At 32.2% G+C, this 15,018-nt stretch overlaps 2 protein-coding genes across 2 annotated transcripts; both read left to right on the forward strand.

The window, feature by feature from the left end:
* Positions 1-176: 176 nt before the first annotated feature.
* On the forward strand, positions 177-2,630 carry LOC143047034 (QRFP-like peptide receptor). The gene is made up of 2 exons (XM_076220022.1): positions 177-704; positions 1,784-2,630. Exons 1-2 carry the CDS (start codon positions 214-216, stop codon positions 2,475-2,477), a joined length of 1,185 nt encoding a protein of 394 aa, XP_076076137.1. The 5' UTR covers positions 177-213; the 3' UTR covers positions 2,478-2,630.
* A 4,202-nt stretch (positions 2,631-6,832) lies between these two features.
* LOC143045763 (cysteine-rich protein 1-like) lies at positions 6,833-14,768 on the forward strand. Its single transcript, XM_076218488.1, has 4 exons — positions 6,833-6,990; positions 11,091-11,185; positions 13,909-13,966; positions 14,613-14,768. The coding sequence occupies exons 1-4, from the start codon at positions 6,951-6,953 to the stop codon at positions 14,648-14,650; spliced, it is 231 nt and encodes a 76-aa protein (XP_076074603.1). The 5' UTR covers positions 6,833-6,950; the 3' UTR covers positions 14,651-14,768.
* The last annotated feature ends 250 nt before the right edge of the window (positions 14,769-15,018 follow it).

The following is a 15,018-nucleotide window of genomic DNA, read 5'->3' on the forward strand; positions in this document are numbered from 1 at the left end:
CGACAGATATATTTTATTGGTTGCATAGGAACCCGATAAAAGCATTTTATTAATAAAAATGTTTATTTTCAATATGCTGTTGTTATTTTGATAAAAATAAAAACTTGTTAACCTTGCTAAACTGACTCATAATCTAAACTTCTCTGAGTTAGTCTTTTTGGTTTTCATTTGGATAGACGTTTATGCTGGATATCTAAGTTTGAAAATATTAAGATGCAGTCTAATGATTTGCAAGTTACTCCAACCATTTCACATACTACATTATCAACCCAGCGACATGATAGTGCTGCAACAAGTCTGGTTGGTTACAGTACTACGACCGGTGCACAGGAAAAGATTGTTAGTTTTGTTATTCCTGCAGATCGCTTACTTCCGGAGCCACATCCAAAATATCTGACCGACATATTTTTTGTCCTGTTTGTTGTGATAATTTTCTTTTCTGTTGTTGGAAACAGCTTGGTTATCGCCGTTTCAGTGAAAAGTCGAAAACTTAAAACAGTGACCGACATTTACATACTGTCACTTGCCATCAGTGATTTACTTATAGCTACATTAAACATGCCATTTCAGCTGTACTTTACCGTGGTTAATGAATGGATGACGGGTGGTAAGACAGGAGAAGCTTTGTGCAAGTTTACTAATTATATACAGGGATGTACTGTTATTTCAAGCATCTTCACTTTACTAGCTATTGCAATAGACAGGTAAGTCACCACAACAAATAACCCCATTAGTTCTGATGTCGATCTTTCTACTAAAATTAAGTCGTGTTAACCTCCTAAAAAATGTGTCTCGATAGGAAGATGTGGTATGATCGCCAAATGAAATAGAATTTACATGTACGACGATTCAATGTTTAAGATAAAAATAAATAATCAGGAAGCTGTAAATATTTATCAAAAGTACCAGTATTATAATTAAGTATGCCAGACGCGCGTTTCGTCTACATAAGACTAATCAGTGACGCTCATATCAAAATAGTTATAAAGCCAAACAAGTACAAAGTTGTATTGGTCAAAATAAAAGACGTTAGAAAAACTTGTCATGATCTCATGTCTATTGTTTGAAAGTTCGTCCGTAATATATCTCTGACTTTTTTTAAAGATAAAGCTGTAAAGTTAACAAAATATGATTTTGAAAACCATTTAAACCTGCATTTCATGTCGTCCCAAATAAAACACCGATATGTTGACAGCATCACTTACATAAGTGTCTTAACAAGAGACGTCTTTATTTTTCTCGAGTTTTCATTATGTTTAAATTTTTATTTTATGTTTGGGTCAAAAATTTATAAAGATAAGTTTATATGGCGTGAAATTTTTCTCGAAAATGATTATTTATCAATTATCTATCTTTTGAAGCGGAACTCCATAGTATTATTTGTTCAGTTATACTGTGTTCCAATTAAAAACTCGTATGAGGTATTGTTGTTAACAAAAGTTAAATGTGAAAATGTTTTATCATTTCAAATATTAGACATCAGATGACAATTTTAAAAACTTCACGTTTTTTCCCAAAGTTATTCTAGGTTATTGTAGAAAATATAGCGTTACGTCTATATTGTTTACTAATTTTAAAATTATTGAATGTTTTGAAGTCCAATGTTATATGTGACAGCCTTTTTTTTTAATAAACTGATACCATACGGTAAGGCATGCTACTGCTTATCATATACACAAATGTAAGGAACCAGTAAGTTTTTATGAAATAGTATAGCCAGGAGTTTATATATTAACTGACCATTACAGTTTTAAATTTTGGTAATCTTTTTATTATTTTGTAGGTATGTCGTCATTTGCCGAGCAAGTATTTCTCAACAGAGACACAGACAGAAAACAGCGATTATCGCCGTAATTTCGGTTTGGATTGTATCCACGCTGATAGTCATACCACATCTATTATACCAAAAACTTCAAATCAGGCTTAAAATTTCAACTATAGATAGTTTACTATTTTTTGACGGAATTAGATATATATGTGTGGAAGAATTCCCGTCCTACCCTGTAATTAACGCACAACGGCTTTATTCCCTGATTCAATACATTGGTTGTTATATGATACCTGTCGTCATCATGGCGTTCACGTACGGTCGAATAGGTCATCGGCTCTGGATTCATCAGCCCATCGGAGATATTCTGGCCAATCCAAGAAACCATGGTCTCATCATTAAGCAAAAGAGACGCGTTATTCGAATGCTGATGCTACTATTTTTATCTTTCACGTTGCTATGGTTTCCGTTTTTCACATTTGCACTGTATTCGGAGTACGTTGCCATAGATAAATCTTATCGTGTTAAGTTAACCGCTTTAAAATTAGTCGGGTATAGTAATTGCTGCGTGAATCCAATCATATACACATTCCTCAACAAAAATTTTAAACAAGATTTGTCGAAGTTGTTCTGCAGGGAAACAAATGCACCCTCTAACCAAAGACGCCCCTACGATACAGGCAATCAAACTGGGAATAGTAGGTTCTAACTTGTATTTTCATCGCCATTTAACCAAAGACGTCCCTACGATACAGGCAATAAGACTTGGAATAGAAGGTTCTAACTTGTATTTTCCGCACCATTTAACCAAAGACGTCCCTACGATACTTGCAATAAGACTTAGAATAGAAGGTTCTAACTTGTATTTATTTGACGAATAATTATGCAAACGCATAATACATATCAAATTGCCGTAATCTTGTTTATTACGTACGCTTGTATTTATTGAATAATTTATGATAATAATTAACATTCAATGCATCGTTATAGTGTACCTTTATCAGTATATATTTTAAGACTATTATCACAACCAAAAAAACTTTATATAGAATTTGAGATACAATTTAGTACAAAAATACAGAAATTAAGGATTAGACACAAGTAAAACATACTTGTAGACACAATCAGACGTCATTACAATCAAGCACATATCTAACTGAATGGCGAAAAATAAAAATTATTCAAAATGAGACTAAATACGCAACGAATTCAAAAGGTAGAGTCTTTAAGGTGGATCAACGAACTAAGGTCGAGAAAGAGGTAGGCCCATTTCCCCTGTATTTGATTTACTTAAAAGACTCAAAATCAGATAGTTTTTATGCAAAAAGTAAAATCACAAAAATACTGAACTCCGCGGAAAATTGAAAACGGACAGTCCTTAATGAAATGGCAAAATTAAATGATAAAACACATCAAACGAATGGACAACAACTGTCATATTCCTGACTTAGTACAGGCATTTTCAAATGTAGACAATGGTGGATTGAACCTCAGTTTAAAAGCGCTAAACCTCTCACTTGTATGACAGCCGCATCAAGTTCCATTATATTTACAATGATGCGTGAACAAAACAGACATAATACTAAGTAGGTAAAATTGTCAAAATAGGAGTATAGCAGTCATCACTGTGTCACAATCCAATTAAAACAAAAACAAACAAAATATTTAACAAAGAAGCACAAAAAGCATCTATCAAATTTAACAACCACATTCATAGCTTATTTATATATGTATTTTAAATCAAACCATAAAGGATTGAAATATTTGAAGTCCTGTGAGTCTGACTGCATTCACATCAACTCTCAGTGTGACGTCAAAATGTAAACGTCACACAGGAAGACATATAAAATAATTGTATCGGTCAAAGTATTTTTAAATTTATAATTTCAAATTGGGAATGGTGGTATACAGGGTTAAAAAATCAAAAGTTTTGTTAGAACTCATTTCAGAAAAAGACCCGACATTTAAAATTATCCAAAAGTTCTTTAGAATTTTTAACAATCCACATAGATTGTAAATACCACTACGCGAGTAAAATAATTTTGTCGTTCAAAGTTGTTTCAAAAATTATAATAGAACAAAAACATAATAGCGGGATTTTTCAAAGTACAGAGCCACGTCATGTGTACCAAAAAAACACAAAGAATGACACGCACAAAACACACAAGCAAAAATGAAAGATAATACAAACAACACAATGGCGGGATGTATTATTACCGAGTCACGTCATATGGATATCACAGAAAACAGACTAGGCAGTACAAGTAAAGTTAATAATAGAACAAAGACAAATAAAAAATCAATGTAACACGTTATTTATATGATTAACAACGTCAGTACGCAGAATCTATACATCGAGACCATCATGAATCATTTGTATGAAGTTGAAACGGAATATTTATCAACAAGGTTTGTATCTTTCGATGAACTTTTTCAGAAAAAGACGAGACGTTTTTTGACATACCTCTGGTTTATGAATTTTCTGCTCAGACACTGGTGACGTTTTACAAAGTCTGAATAGGAGCTGCAAGCTCTTGCATATGCAGTAAGTTGGGAAATGTATATCCCATATGCAGGTGAAGTTGGTATATTGCTACTAAGATACGGGAAATTGATAATTTCTAAATTAAAATCGTCTCGTTTGTCATATATTCTGGTACTGAGATGACCGTATATGTCAAATTTGAGGTATAAGTCTAAAACTAAGAAGGATGAAGCCGTGTCTGTTGTTCCTAATTTATAGTTCTGGGGATATATTGAAGGAACCAAATCGTAAAGTCTGGATTGTTAATGGAAAGAACATCATCAATATATCTGAATGTGAATTTAAATGACCTGGCTTCTTTTATTTACTTGTTTTTGACAAGTGTCTGAAGGAACTCCGATTCATATGGAAATAAGATGACGACAAGAAAAGGCGTACAGTTCGTTCCCATAGGAATACTGTTTCAAACAAATTGTTGAAAAGTCTACCTCCAAATTCATCAAATATGTTGTCAATAAAAAAAACTACTGATACTGATCACCAGTTCCACTATGTAGCATGTTTTACCTGTTTGTTCACTATTAACAAAATATGCTGTATGATATACCATTTTGTTGTTGGAAAACATTGTCGATTATTTCTTTTAGACGATTTTTCAATTTCACATCGGGAATGGTTGTATACAGGATTGAAAAAATAAACGTTTTGATAGAACTAATTTCAGAAAATGATCGAGATTTAAAATTATACAGATGTTCTTTTGAGTTTTTTTAGAATCCACATATAGTTAATACCACTACGCGAGTAAACAGTTTCTTAGTATTTCTTAAGATCCTCTTTCACTACAGACAGAATTTTTTGTCAATCTAACAGACAATTCTTTAGTGACCTTTAGTCGAACATGCAGATGAGCCGGCTATGTACCGTTGTGTGTATGAAGTTTTGTAAAGCTTATGTATCCAATACAAATAAGGTAAGTCCTCCTATTTGTTGTTCAATGTAAAGTTCGTTAAAGCCATGAAGGACTTGATTCGCCAAAATATCATCCTTGTCAAATAATATGTTCTGTATGTAGGATTTTCTTAGAGCTTATTTGTTCCTTATTATTTTACAAGACACTGGTAGTAGTACGATTTACATACACAGACAATAGTATGATACTTTCACTTGGTCAACATCTCATAAGGAACATTAATTGATGCCATGTTTAATTTCATTCCATTAAGTAATTCTCTAAAAGGAGACAATTTTATGTATTTCCCATAGGGTCCTATGTTAAACTAAGTATCTCTCTGTCGGTCATCTTCGATGACGGATCGGCTTTAAAGTAACAACACTTGGTCAGCACATCATAAGAAACATTCCTGCCATGTTTGGTTTCATTCCTTTCAGTGGTCCTCTAAAAAAGTCATTTGAAATTGATAATGGAAATGGGAAATTCGCCAAAGAGACAACGACCGGCAATCAAAAAGTAGAAAACAGTCGAAGAACACCCATGGGTCTTCAACACAGCGAGAGACCCAGCTGGCGGCCATATTGGATGATGAATCAGCTACAAATAACAACACTTGGTCCGCAACTGATAAGAATGTTCATGCAATGTTTGGTTCTTTCCATTCTGTGGTTTTCTAGAAGTTCAAAATATAAAAAAATAACGATGACGACGGACGACGGACACCAAGTGATGAGAACAGCTCACTGATCCTTTTAGGCCAGGTGAGGTAAAAATCAGTTGAAAATGATTTGACTCATGAGGTCGGCAAAAAGAATAAAAGCACTAAAGACATTCGGTACCGATCTTGACTTTTGTCTTATTTATAAACATCTGAAGGGTGCATTTTGATAAATTATAAAATTTGATGATTTTCGAATTTATATTAAACGTTGTATAAATATTTATGATATATTTTTTATGATATATTCTTAGTCTTAAGAGTTCTTGGTAGTATTTGCAAAGTGTCTATAAAGCCGTTTGGAGAATAAACACAAACACTTTATGAATTACCCTTCAATATAAACTTTCAATAAAGGTTATGTCAATTCGACGTTTTCATTTTTTTTAACTTAATTTGCAAATGAAATATAACTTCAACCATGAAAGTTGAGAAAAAACAACAAAAAAAAAAAAAAACACGAGGGTTATTTTTTATCAACAGAATGCTACTTTACATACAATCAATCCTCAACATTGCCAATAATTCCCGCCCTTAGTTTCCTTGTTCAGGGATGTGGTTTGTTCCGGATCGGATGTGGAGGTTTGGTGGTGAATCATAATTATGCATGTTTATCCTGCAATTAGACACAAAAGTTTTGCTATTTTTGAGCGAACGGTTATGTTAAAATTGCTGATAACAGGTCTGTAATGAAGATCAGTTATTTTCTCGTTACCCTTTTTTATAGTTAGAGTAAATTACTTTGAGATTACTTCACATTCTGATTATTTAAAATAAAAGTTAAATCGCAAATGTATAATTAGATAATGTTATAATCTTTTTAACTCCCACACTTATCACACAATAATATGTAGATGATTTAAGACTAATAACTAAAAGTCGATATGGCATGATAAATCGGGCGGTGTCCTTGTAGGGCCGTGTGCAAAATAATGTGTGCAAAATAATATATGTAAACATCATCCATAAACGGAAGAAGGCCGTTTGAAGAAGTCATCAGTAGGTTATAGAAAATATTTTAAACATGGGAAAGTGTCCTAACTGTGGAAAAGAAGTCTATTTCGGTGAGGATTATATGTATTAATGAAAACTAATGAACAACTGTATCTTAGCCATGATGTATTTTTAACTTTTCCTATACGCGATTTGCTACATGTTAGTCATAAACAGCCTAAATGCAACAATAATGTTAGAATGACTAATGGTATAGATATGACCATCTATTGTATAATATCGCATTAATAGTATAAAAGTAACTGCATGCTGATTTTTGCAATTATATATATATTTATAAATACTGAATGTGAATTTATAGTACAAGTATTACTTTCAAATCGCTCTGTGATTATAAATAGACACTGAACTTGTATAATTATAATTGAGTGACAGTGGCTTTCATATGAGAATTTTAAAAAAGGAAATAATAAAGGTCTACGAATATAAGTGTATTTTTGAATTACAACTAATTTACATTTACAAAGATGTTAGCATACTAAAAATTTAGACTCTTGGTAATTTTTAAAATTAAATTTTGTAGCGATTTTGATATTTAATGGCGAATTGCCGATACATATGCCGCAGTGATATTACTGAGCAATTAAATACAATTATAATGTGTGTTTACTTTTTTTCAGTATACTTTAAAAAGCTTTGAGTGAAAATATGTTAATAGCGAAAACATAATAATAAATCGCGATAACATTTATAATTGATCCCAATTTATAGTTCTTTTTAAAATTAAAGACCATTATTTAGATGCTGTCAGTTATCAAGCATCAATGTTATCAGGTAAAGGGGCCACGTATAGGATAATATCGTTTTACACAGCACGATATTTCATTGTAAACTTTACAGCATCGTCTATACATCATTGTTTGTCCATTGCGAACGACAGGTGGTTCAATCTTGAATACGGCAGAATGCAGGAAGTATTCTGCCGACATCAACCAATCCCTATAGTTAAGGCAATTTGTCGCATTGAAGAAATAGTTTTCATTGGTCGTGCCTCTTGTTATAACATTAAAGATACATCGGTGTTGGGTTAAACCAAGATATTTTAAGTTGATATTTTCCTTACTCGAGGAAATTCGACTGAGTCGTCCCAATTCCGACTAGACGACTGTCCCTTTAAACAACCCTCCCAGACAAACGTACGTCCCTGATTAATTCAAATGGATTAAAGATGTCAATGACCAAACCTTGTGTATAAATATTTTTTTTTAGATATCGGTAAAGCCTTTCATCGGATTGAGGGTGTCAACGATTTAAAAGAATGCTCTACATTTTAAATGTTTATAATGTACCTCATGTTAAGTATGACCAAATATTCATGAACAAGATAAATCTTATAAATAGCAACTGCCCCCACCCATATTTACTTTACAATGTATTTGTAGTATCTCCCTGGCTACGTCAATAAAAATGCGTAACATTCATTAAAGTTCAGGTAGATAAGTTTATATATCATAAACTTTAATCATGTTTATTCATAAGATCTGTTGCGTGGCGTAAGTCAGTGGGGAGGTAAAACGATCCATAAGCAGTATGGTCCTTTGAAAATACGAGGAAGACGATTTTAGTTACATATTTGTGTGAAAATTGAATGCACCATTGAACAAAAAATAACAAAAATGTGTTGAAATATTTCGAAAAGGGATACATTAAGAGTGAATAACCTGTATTAATCTTCTTCTTCGACTTCCTTAAAAGGAATGATTTTATTATTTTTCAAATTTTCAAGCAAAAATATAATCATCCCCATTTTCTCCCCAAACACACAGATGTACATTTATTACAAATATTTAATCCATTATATGTTATATAAGATCGATACTTTTATAAAACGTTAACTTTCGTCGCATATAATAGTTTTACCTGTAATGAGAATTCAGGTGTAAAATACCTGGGAACGCGAAACAGATAACTCTATGTATAAGACCAATAAATTCTATCTATGTTCAGTAACGGTTTTAAAACTGAATAGGGTTTCCTACAGCATATACGACACAACAAACGAGGCTGATGCGAGGGAGCAATAATTTGTCTTTCATTCTCTTAAAAGGCGTGGGGCTTAGCTGTCAAATTCATTTTCACCAATTTGACTCAAATTTTATATTTGAATTTTAACTTACTTATACGTATATCCAAATAATGAAAAGTCTAAAATAAATAATTTATGATGCATGTTCTCTGTAAAATATGTAATAGCATTTCGCCGTGTATTGTAGTCTGAACTCCATCTAATTATCCATCGAAGTGACCACCGAAGACTGCAGACGGTCATATAACACAATATTAACATAAATATAGATATAAATAGATAGCGAACACGAGGACTTGGATTTGTTTATGTTTGTTTGACAAGGAACAGATATGAGAGCTGTCTGTCTTTTGAAATTGGGAAATCGACTTTAACATTCTTAATATAAATCGTAAATCCTCGATGAACATCATGTTGATATATGTGGACCTGATCCGCATCGCCAGATATTAAAAATACAGATGTAAAGTCTGTTGCATTTTTAATAATGATATCTATTACAGTTACTGGTCTCATTATATTATAATATATATTGGTAATATATAATTGACAACATCGCACCATTGTTATATTATCCGGTTACGGGTTTTTATACGACCGCAAACAATTTTTTGCGTCGTAAAATGCTATTATGTCGTCGTCAGAAGACTCGTTTTGTTTCCGAACAATAACTTTAGTTTTCGTGAATGGATCTCAATAAATTTTTACCAGAAGGTGCAATACCACTAAATGAAGATTTGGATTGATTTTGGGGGTTACGGTTCCAATATTAGGTAATTAGGGGCCAAAAAGGCGCCCAAAATGAGCTTTTTTGCAGTTTTCAAACAATAACTTGTGTTTAAGGATGTACTTAGGTGAGGTTAGGTGAAAATTAATAAATTAAGAAGTTAAAATTGATAATATAAGCTGATAGAGCATCAATTAAGGATAAAAAATAAGCTAAAAATATTGATAGGTCATGGACCTCCTTTTCGGAATATTTGAGATTTAAAATATGGCGGGAAAAGGCTGACTCGGACTTTTACCTTATATTTGCATTGGTATTATTAGGTCTCAAAACAAAAGAAAATTAAGAATCTTCTTAAATATTGGTAAATGACCTTTCATGAGCTATTAAGTCTTATATGAAAAAATAAATGGGTGTTATGGGGCAAAATATTTTACATTGTATTGTATGGAAAAACACCAAGGAGTCCGAACATTTAACACAAATTTCAAAACCTCACCTAAGTACATCCTTAAGTGTTTGAATCTCTCTGAAATTATTCCATAAGTTTCCATACCATGAAGGGATGGTAAGTATTGAGTTTTTGGGGGCGGGGGTGTTATGGCTAAAAATGTTTTGGAATTAGGGGCAAAAAAGGGGGGAAAATAGGTTTTTCTGGTCAATGGACAATTAAGACAATTTAAAAGCAGTTTAAGGGAGGTAATTCAAAAACATTTAACATACAATGTTGGGTATGTTCAGATATACCTCCCTTACACCTCTAGTAAATAATGTATAAAGGAATGTCAGGTTTTGGACTTATTGCAAAAAAAGGGGGATGATAGTAGTTTTCATTTTTTTTCTTCAAATTTCTCAAATTCCAAATATTTGAAAAGTTTGAAGAAAAAATCTTTAATTGCACAATATTGCGCAATAGATTTGGAAGATCTTGAGATTTGTTTTGTGTCAGAAACTCATATTATGTCAAAAATTTGATCACAATCCAAATTCAGAGCTGTATCAATACTTTCCCAATTGTTCAGGGTTTGACATTTGCGGTCGTATAAAGCTGCGCCCTGAGGAGCACTTTGTTAAACCTTTAACTGGAGAAATATATCAAAGAATCAAATTATACCATTGCCACCCTGTAACTTTCATTTTTGTTTTCTAAAACCGTTTTTTTTATTATGTAAATTTAAACATAACTATCAAAGCTCGCATGTTAAAATCTTAAATTTAATCCAGAGTAGAGAAATGTCGTAACCACTCGCGACAAAAGGAGAATCGTCCTTTGCATTTGGTCGTTGACTGGTGTATAAAAATTGAATGGAAAACACACAAGAACCAGTTAAAAAAAATGTTCCCATACATTTCAGCAGCTAGTATTAAAATAATAGTTCAAATATATCTTATTGCAGCTGAGAAAGTGACCTCATTAGGAAAAGAGTGGCACCGTCCATGTTTGAGATGTGAAAAATGTAAAAAGACATTGGCATCTGGAAGTCATGCAGAGGTGTGTATTCTAAATATTATTATTAAAAATAATCATCTCCAACTTCAATGATATATGTACATAATGAGTAAAGTATATGACTCCCAATACAACTCTAGAAAGAAAGAAAGTTGGATTGGTAAAAACAAACGGATCAAACTGGAGCACACACACACACACACACACACACTCATAACTACCAATTTTAGGTCGTCAAATAAATTAACCACTAGCCTTATAAAATGGTAAAAGAGGAGGATAGGTTCGCCCCTAACCTCAAATCTTGGATCCGCACCGGTCTGACCTACCTCACTGGTTGTATACGTGAGGAAGATATAGAATATTGCCATAGTATACAATATATTGCTAAGATTACAATTTTAATCAAATGTTTGCTAGGTGATTTTCAATGAGGGGAAAGGGTTAAATAAAGCCTTTGGCTTTCTATTTTTATTTATTTTTTCATATTTTCCTTCCATTTTATAAGTATGTATTGAGTTTGCTATATACATGTGAACAGGTTGTGCCTTCTGTACTATTATTTGTCTGCTTGTCTTTTTATTTTTAGCCATGGCGTTGTCAGTTTATTTTCTATGAGTTTGACTGTCCCTCTGGTATCTTTAGTCCCTCTTTTAAAACAAACAATTAAACTGATTGCTATCAAACTGTAAGAAAGCTGATTCGATATCTTCAGGAACAAATAAACAAGCCGACTAAGGCGTAGTTTCCCTTACTTATCATGTCAAGATGAGTATACACAATGAAAATCAAAATGTGATATCTTTTTGAACTTGAATATTTATAAGTCTTTAGTTGTTCATTGTCTTGTTTTTTTGTAAATTTTTGTTACGTAGGCCATAAAGTGATCCATTACAATGTAGATTACAATCTGTTTTGATGAACAAACAATTACTTTCAATTTGAAACTCTTCCTTGTCCATGTGAATTTTAAATGACTAAACTACATTTAATACTTTGTAGCAACACAATTAATATAAGATTACTTCTGGAATATGTAAATTAACAGATGCAGTTTATAATTTTATCTAAAACTGTAAACAAGATTTGAGAAGGATATGTTCCAAATTTTCATTAATTTAGAAGTTTTGATAGTTAACATGCAGCTTGTTCTATTACACAACAATCTTTTGCCCAACAGCTTGTCTTGTTGAAGCTACATGCATTCAACTATTCCAACTTTAATGTTTAAACCCTGTGCAAAGGGAAATAACCTAAGGTTTTCTAGGGTTTCAAAAATCGTTGTTGTATTGCCATGTTGTAATCATGCCTTCAGTTGGTCCGTTGGTTTGAATGATTCAACACAATACAACCAAAGCAGATCTTGTAGCGATATAGCCATTCAGAGCTGAGGTGGCGTAAAGTAAACCCCTTATATCAATGTAATGGTTCTGTATCGACATAGATAGATTACGCAATACTGTTATTTTCATTTTAGAATGAAATTCATAACAGTGTAGCTATGGCCATTCATTGACTGGGGAAAATTAGGTGAACGTTCGTCTGTAATGCCCACTGCTCACGACGTACTTATCATAGAAATTCAAACTGTGAGGTCACCAAAGGTTCTAAACGCCTAAATAAAATAATTAAAAATACTAATCAGGAATAACCTTTGTAATTTGAAAATAAATAAAAATGGCCTTCAACACGGAGTCTTGGCTCACACCGAACAGCAAGCTATAAAGGTTGAATACTTAAAATTCTTTACTTGATTTTTTTTTATGGTTTGACCATCAATTTTCCTAATATGATATCGCACGTTCTTTCAGATTTTTTTTTTACTTAATTGGCTTTAAAAGTTACAATGCATGATGTCGTCTGTTTATGTAGTTCATATGTGTTTTTCGTTTCTCGTTGGTTTTCCCGTTTGAATGGTTTTACACTAGTAGTTTTGGGGTCCTCTATAACTTGCTGTTCGGTGTGAGCCAAGGCTCCGTGTTGCAGGTCGTACCTTGACCTATAATGGTTTACTTTTATGAATTATTACTTGGGAGGAGAGTTGTCTCATTGGCACTCATACCACATCTTCCTATATCTATCTATATCTATACATTTTTTTTCAACAAAAGAATACATCACAAGAATATAAGTTTTGTAAGAAACGTGAGAAATTGTGTTGGACTTGAAGATAAGGCAAAGTGACAAATATGTGACAAATATCTGAAAGAATGAATCGTTTTATGGTATTAAACAAAGAAATCAAATGATTTTTTTAATTATCCAGAACTCTTCACAAACAAAACCCACATGTATACGCATTGAATAAATAGTAGGCCATTCTTAAATGATCACACCGTAGAAGTAGTTGTGCTCTTAATCAATGAGATATTTTGTGAATTAACCCCATCAACTTAATAGTTTTTTTTACAATGGATAAACCTATTTTTTTTTATTATTATTAAATAATATCATCTCTGAACATTATTATTCTTATAAATGACACGGTTGTTTGTGATGATTATAATAAATATTTAAAACAAATTCCTTTCAAGCTTTGTAAAAGGAAAGTTTCATTTTATGTATCGGAATGTGTAACAAGTGAATATTTCAATCCCCACTGGAAGGCCTCTGACAGACTGGGTGAGCATAAAATCATAGCCGTTGACAAACAAGTTACAACCTACAAACGTTTTACTGTCGACCACACTGTTATGCAATTAATTCTATAAAATACGTACATGTTTCCAAAGTATGATTATTTTAAAAACATTTGACTTTTTCAGCATGAAGGAAAGCCATATTGTCATAAACCTTGCTACGCTGCCATGTTTGGACCCGGTGGTAAGTTTCTTGAGCTTATCATATTGCAGAACGTCATAAAGACAATTACATGTAAAAAAAGAGGCTACTTTAACTATAAATACGGTTTTTTTTTTTCTAAATGGTGTTCTAAAAAATTGTATGTAGTATTTTGCTTTTAAGCAATCTTTTTACCTTCATTACCGGTCTAACCGTTTTATACTGTTGCATATTACAAGCAATTAGAAGAAACAAAAAGAAATGTCTCATTTAAAAGTGAATTGCTTAAAATGAATATTCCATACTGATTTAAAACAATTAAAGACAAAAATGGACAATTTAAAAAATACCAAGCACATCGTCGTACCCTTAGCAAGATTAATCGGATATTGCATCAGCTTGGAGAAAAAAGTTAAATCGATTGAACAATGATCCATTTTAGTCTTGAAGTTTTATCCATGTTGTTTGTTTATAATACATTTGTCATTTGTTTCAAGTCTGAAATGAAAAAAGCATTTGAATAAATAGAATATAGGCCTACCTTTATATAATTATCGAATGAAAAAATTATCTACCACTTTGACAATTATACTTTACATAGTTTGAAATCATATTGACTCGGAAGCAGGCTTCACATTAGCATTTTCATACTTACAAGTGCATGCTCATAATCGTTTCTCTTTTTTAGGGTATGGACATGGTGGAACAGAGAGCCACAAATATTGATTGTATATTTAAAATGTTCAGTTAGTCTTCCGCAATATTGTTGTTTTTTTATTTACTATATCAGCAATGTATCTGCTTGTATTAGATTTTTTTTTATATTAAACATTAAAATGATAAATGCGTCTTTTTTTGTCAAGAACCTCCATTCAAACTAATTGATATGTTTTTTTTTCTGGTGACGATTAAGAGCTTCATTCTATTTTAAGATAGACATATGTCCATTGTTGGAGACTGTATATTGCCGCCTATGTATAGTTGGATTTCTGTCTCGTAGGCGTATACCCAACATCCTTTTTATGCATGAGAGTTTGATTACACATATGTGTAATGCTATTATAAAGAGATGGTAATTATCAGCCACATCACTA

This window comes from Mytilus galloprovincialis, chromosome 9 (assembly GCF_965363235.1).
Source record: "Mytilus galloprovincialis chromosome 9, xbMytGall1.hap1.1, whole genome shotgun sequence".
NCBI lineage: Eukaryota > Metazoa > Mollusca > Bivalvia > Mytilida > Mytilidae > Mytilus > Mytilus galloprovincialis.

Coding starts and splice junctions, on each gene's coding strand:
- LOC143047034 (XM_076220022.1), top strand. CDS start 214: ATGCAGTCTAATGATTTGCAAGTTACTCCAACCATTTCACATACTACA. Junction 705..1,783: donor CTAGCTATTGCAATAGACAG/GTAAGTCACCAC, acceptor ATTATTTTGTAG/GTATGTCGTCATTTGCCGAG.
- LOC143045763 (XM_076218488.1), top strand. CDS start 6,951: ATGGGAAAGTGTCCTAACTGTGGAAAAGAAGTCTATTTCG. Junction 6,991..11,090: donor TGGAAAAGAAGTCTATTTCG/GTGAGGATTATA, acceptor ATCTTATTGCAG/CTGAGAAAGTGACCTCATTA. Junction 13,967..14,612: donor TGCCATGTTTGGACCCGGTG/GTAAGTTTCTTG, acceptor TCTCTTTTTTAG/GGTATGGACATGGTGGAACA.